The 3,975-nt window shown below is 33.1% G+C and overlaps 1 protein-coding gene across 1 annotated transcript; it reads right to left on the bottom strand.

Annotated features, from left to right (window-relative positions):
* Positions 1-8: 8 nt before the first annotated feature.
* On the bottom strand, positions 9-3,542 carry LOC108353916 (uncharacterized; the record flags this gene model as incomplete). Its single annotated transcript, XM_017605107.1, has 4 exons — positions 3,411-3,542; positions 3,224-3,355; positions 396-585; positions 9-335 (listed from the first exon to the last, which is right to left on the bottom strand). Coding segments are annotated over exons 1-4 (781 nt in total), but the record flags the coding sequence as incomplete, so codon positions are not given.
* Between the last annotated feature and the right edge of the window lie 433 nt (positions 3,543-3,975).

Here is a 3,975-nt window from a genome sequence, read left to right as displayed (position 1 = left end):
GGCATTACTCTTAGGCTCTATGATGGGTTGGAAATTCGGTTTAGTGGCTTTAGTCGGTTTATTACTAGCTAAAGGTTTGTGCTGTGGCGTGCGCGTTGTAGTTGGCGGTGACTGTGGTGTTGTAGCTGGTGATATTGGTGAAGTGCTCGAGTAGGGGTTTGTTGCTGTAACACTATTTAACTGCGTTTGCGGTATTCTTGTAACACCCATTGACCCAAGCATTTGTGGCACATTTATGCCCTGCTGTTGCGTTATGTATTGCAGCAGTGTTTTTATTTCTTGTAATTCCTTATAGAGTTTAGCTTCCAAATCACTAAAGGCTAACTTAAGCTCAGCTTAAAATTTCGGAGAATAAATTAGAGTAAAACTAACTTGAACTTTAGATATATATTCACCCGATCCACAAACACCTTTGAGCTTTTTCGTGGTAACAGCTTCTGCGCTTGCACGTACTTCACCTGCAGTCACTGTACAAACAGCTTTTTGAATCTCGCTGGGCAGCTTCTCATCGGCTTCGTCACTGATTGAGTTTTCTGCAAAGTCTAGGGTGTCGTTTGAATAATCTGCAAAAAATAAATAGTTTTCCTAGCTTATATCTAATAATATAATCCGCCATTATTTGTCTTTAATACGTATGCATAAACTCGGATTCTAATCCTGGAAATCCAAATGGAAATGTACCAGCAGGCGTTTTGATAAAATAGTAACTTTCTGTCTATAGTCAGCTTTCTTTGCCTTATGAAACCTGCATTATATTAGTGTATGCATAAATACATACACTTGCGGCCAACTAATTAGCACTGAAATTCAAAATGATATTATCACTTTTTCTAAATTTTTAATTAGAATATTTAGAAAATTTTCGGGTATGCAATTTTGTAGCCCATTCAATTTTAGTCACTTAAAGTGGGTTATATGGGTTATATGGAAGAAAATGCGCAACACCCTCTACATAAAAATCTAAAAAAATCAACGGAAGTTTTTAGCGACTTGAAACTTGCACTTTATTGTACTAAAATTGAATACGCTACAAAACTGCTTACCCGAAAATAAATATTCTAATTAAAATTTTTGAAATTTTGAATTTCGGCCTTAATTAGTTGACCGCAGGTGTAGATTTTTTCGAAGAAGTTCGTCTAAATACTTTTAATCAAGTTATGAAAGATAACAAAAGTTCCGCATACATATTCGTTGCAGTTAAAGTTTTTATTTATCTCTGCTTATTTTTTTTTTATTTTTGCAAACTTTTGCGTGACAGATTTTGAACAAACAGTTCTGTGGAAATCGCAAATTTTTTTGTATTTCACTTTAATTTCAACATATTTTGATTAAAAGAAAAACNGCTTATTTTTTTTTTATTTTTGCAAACTTTTGCGTGACAGATTTTGAACAAACAGTTCTGTGGAAATCGCAAATTTTTTTGTATTTCACTTTAATTTCAACATATTTTGATTAAAAGAAAAACACTGATAAAAATAAAATATTTCACACAAACAACAAAAAATATAATCGATAATCGCACGAGGCTATTGCCTGAAAATTTTAAAATGCGCTTAGTGGCATTGTGGTACTATGATAGCACGGCCGAGTAAGCATAGTCAACCTATAGCCGCATCAAATTTTCAAAGTTTTAAGATATTATTTTTGCTGTTATTTAATTTTGCTTAGTTTTTTGTAGTTCATTTTTTAAAAACATCCGTATAAATGCAAGTTTAAAGGCAGTGTCACACGATTGGGTATTTGCCAAAATTTGGTGCAAATCGTATCCCAATTGTGTAAACACACAAAATATTTTTCTTTATCACAATCACGAAAATTAATTTGTTGAAGTTTTTGATCGAACATCGCTGTATTGAACCAATCTTTTGACTACAAAAAAAAAAAAACAAAATTGTCCCAACATGAAATTACTGCATGCTGCATTCGGTGTAATTTACTTCAATAAAAACCAACGTACTAAAACCATGCCAAAAATAGGAGATTTTACATTTTTTAACCATTTTCAAAATATTTTCAAACTAAAACTAAACCTCTCTCTGTGATGCTTTTTCTTACTTACATGTAGTTTACAAATGAAGCCCTTTTTTAAACCGGTGTCGATTGATACCCATATTGTAGTAATTAATTTAAATTAATTGAATTTATTTTTTAAACGGGTGGCAACCCTTGTAAAACACCTCAATAATATTCTAACGATCTTTCGTTTAACATCCATATTTTAACTTTTCAGATAGCTGGCGAATAATTAGTTTGAATTTTACTTTTCAAACAGGTGGCACCGCTTTCCAAAATATTTTCAAACTAAAACTCTTTTAAACCTCTTGACATCCATTTTTTAATATAATCTTCAAATAAATAATTCATTTCATTTAAGTTGAATTTGATTTTTTAAACTGGTGGCAGTCCTCTTCCATGAGTATGTATTAATTTAATATATCTCCATACAAAGCTCCAGTACTCTATCACAAATATTTCCTGAGATATGCAGTATGAAAAATTCCGCTTGTATGGGAGGTGCCACGCTCCCTTGCCTAACAAACAAACAAACTCACTTTGGGATTTCTCTAACAAAATCCATATAGACCAAAGTTTACAACTTTTTAAAAGACTGCAAAAAAGTGCAACAAATTTTCACCCAAATTTCAAACTTTTTTCTCAGAAGTGCTAGAATTTTTTTATAGCCCATTTAATGTTTGTCTAACAATGTGCAAGTTTCAAGTGGTTAAAAATTACTTTTGATTATTTAGAATTTTCTTTTGTCGCATTCGCTTCCATATAACGAATAAACAATAAGAAAAAAGTTTGAAATTTGGGTTAAAATTTGTTCTATTTTTCGTAGTCGTTTAAAAAGTTTTAATCTTTGGTCTATATGAATTTTGTTAGAGAAATCCGAAAGTGAGTTTGTTTTCAAGCTCACGTAAATCGTAATATTTTTCCGAAATATTTTGGTAGACGTCTCAAAATATAATAGATTTTATAATTCCAATGGAAAACAGTACCGGTTTTTTTTTTTTTTTGTATGGGGAGTGATGCAGTCTAATATTCATACATATGTACTCATGTATAGTTTGTATGCAGCAAAAAATAACTTCTTCGAAAAAAAGTAGCGAATGACAACCGGTATTGATTACATTAGATATCTATTGTTTTCTACACACATTACTATTTTATTTTATTTCTATACTTTCATACATATGTATTTGCCTCATCTCATTTTACCTACTCCATTTGGTAGCGCTGATGTTGTAAGATCCTCTGCAGCTGTTTTAGCAGCTTCAGGTAACAACTGAGTGGCGGCGTTTGTTGTGGGTGCCGATAGCGGCATGGCGGGAAATATCGGATTAGGCGGCTGTTGCTGTTGTTGTTGTTGTTGTTGACGTTGCTGTTGTTGTTGCAATTGCTGAAGATACCACTCTTGCTGCTGCCGTTGCTGTTGTTGTTGTTGCACAAATAACACTTCCTGCTGTTGTGGCTGACTTATTGGCGTCCCATTTGCAGCGACATTGTTGACAGTAGAATTGCTGGCCATAAATAATAGCCATGGCAATAATAATAAACGGACAAATTTAACAACGCTTATCATTGTTGGAACGCTGGCACACATAATGTATCTAAGCATATGTGTGTGTGTGTGTGTGTGTGTGTGGCTGGCTAATTTGCACAAAGCGCTGTGCTGCGCTGCTGAATACTTTCTATTTGGTTCTACTTAGCTTCTGTTATCTACAGTGCTACCGCTGTTATGGCAGTTGTGTCTGCTACCGACTTTTATTTTAATATTAACCTGGGATTAGTGTTGGTGTTGTTGCTTTATTTGTAATCTTACTTTGAAATGCAATGATCCGTTCTTATTTTAATTTTTTTTTATGTTATGCGAATTCGCGTATTCTACTCGATCACACACATACGTAGTTCCTTTTTTCTATCAACTAATTTATAGCTACTGATTGGAATATCGCCGATAAATATATTCCATTT

This window comes from Rhagoletis zephyria, unplaced genomic scaffold, assembly GCF_001687245.7.
Source record: "Rhagoletis zephyria isolate East Lansing unplaced genomic scaffold, Rhagoletis_zephyria_1.1 Rzeph_scaffold_32185, whole genome shotgun sequence".
NCBI lineage: Eukaryota > Metazoa > Arthropoda > Insecta > Diptera > Tephritidae > Rhagoletis > Rhagoletis zephyria.
The sequence above is the reverse complement of the archived record's forward strand: the minus strand, read 5'-3'. Positions and strand labels throughout refer to the sequence as shown.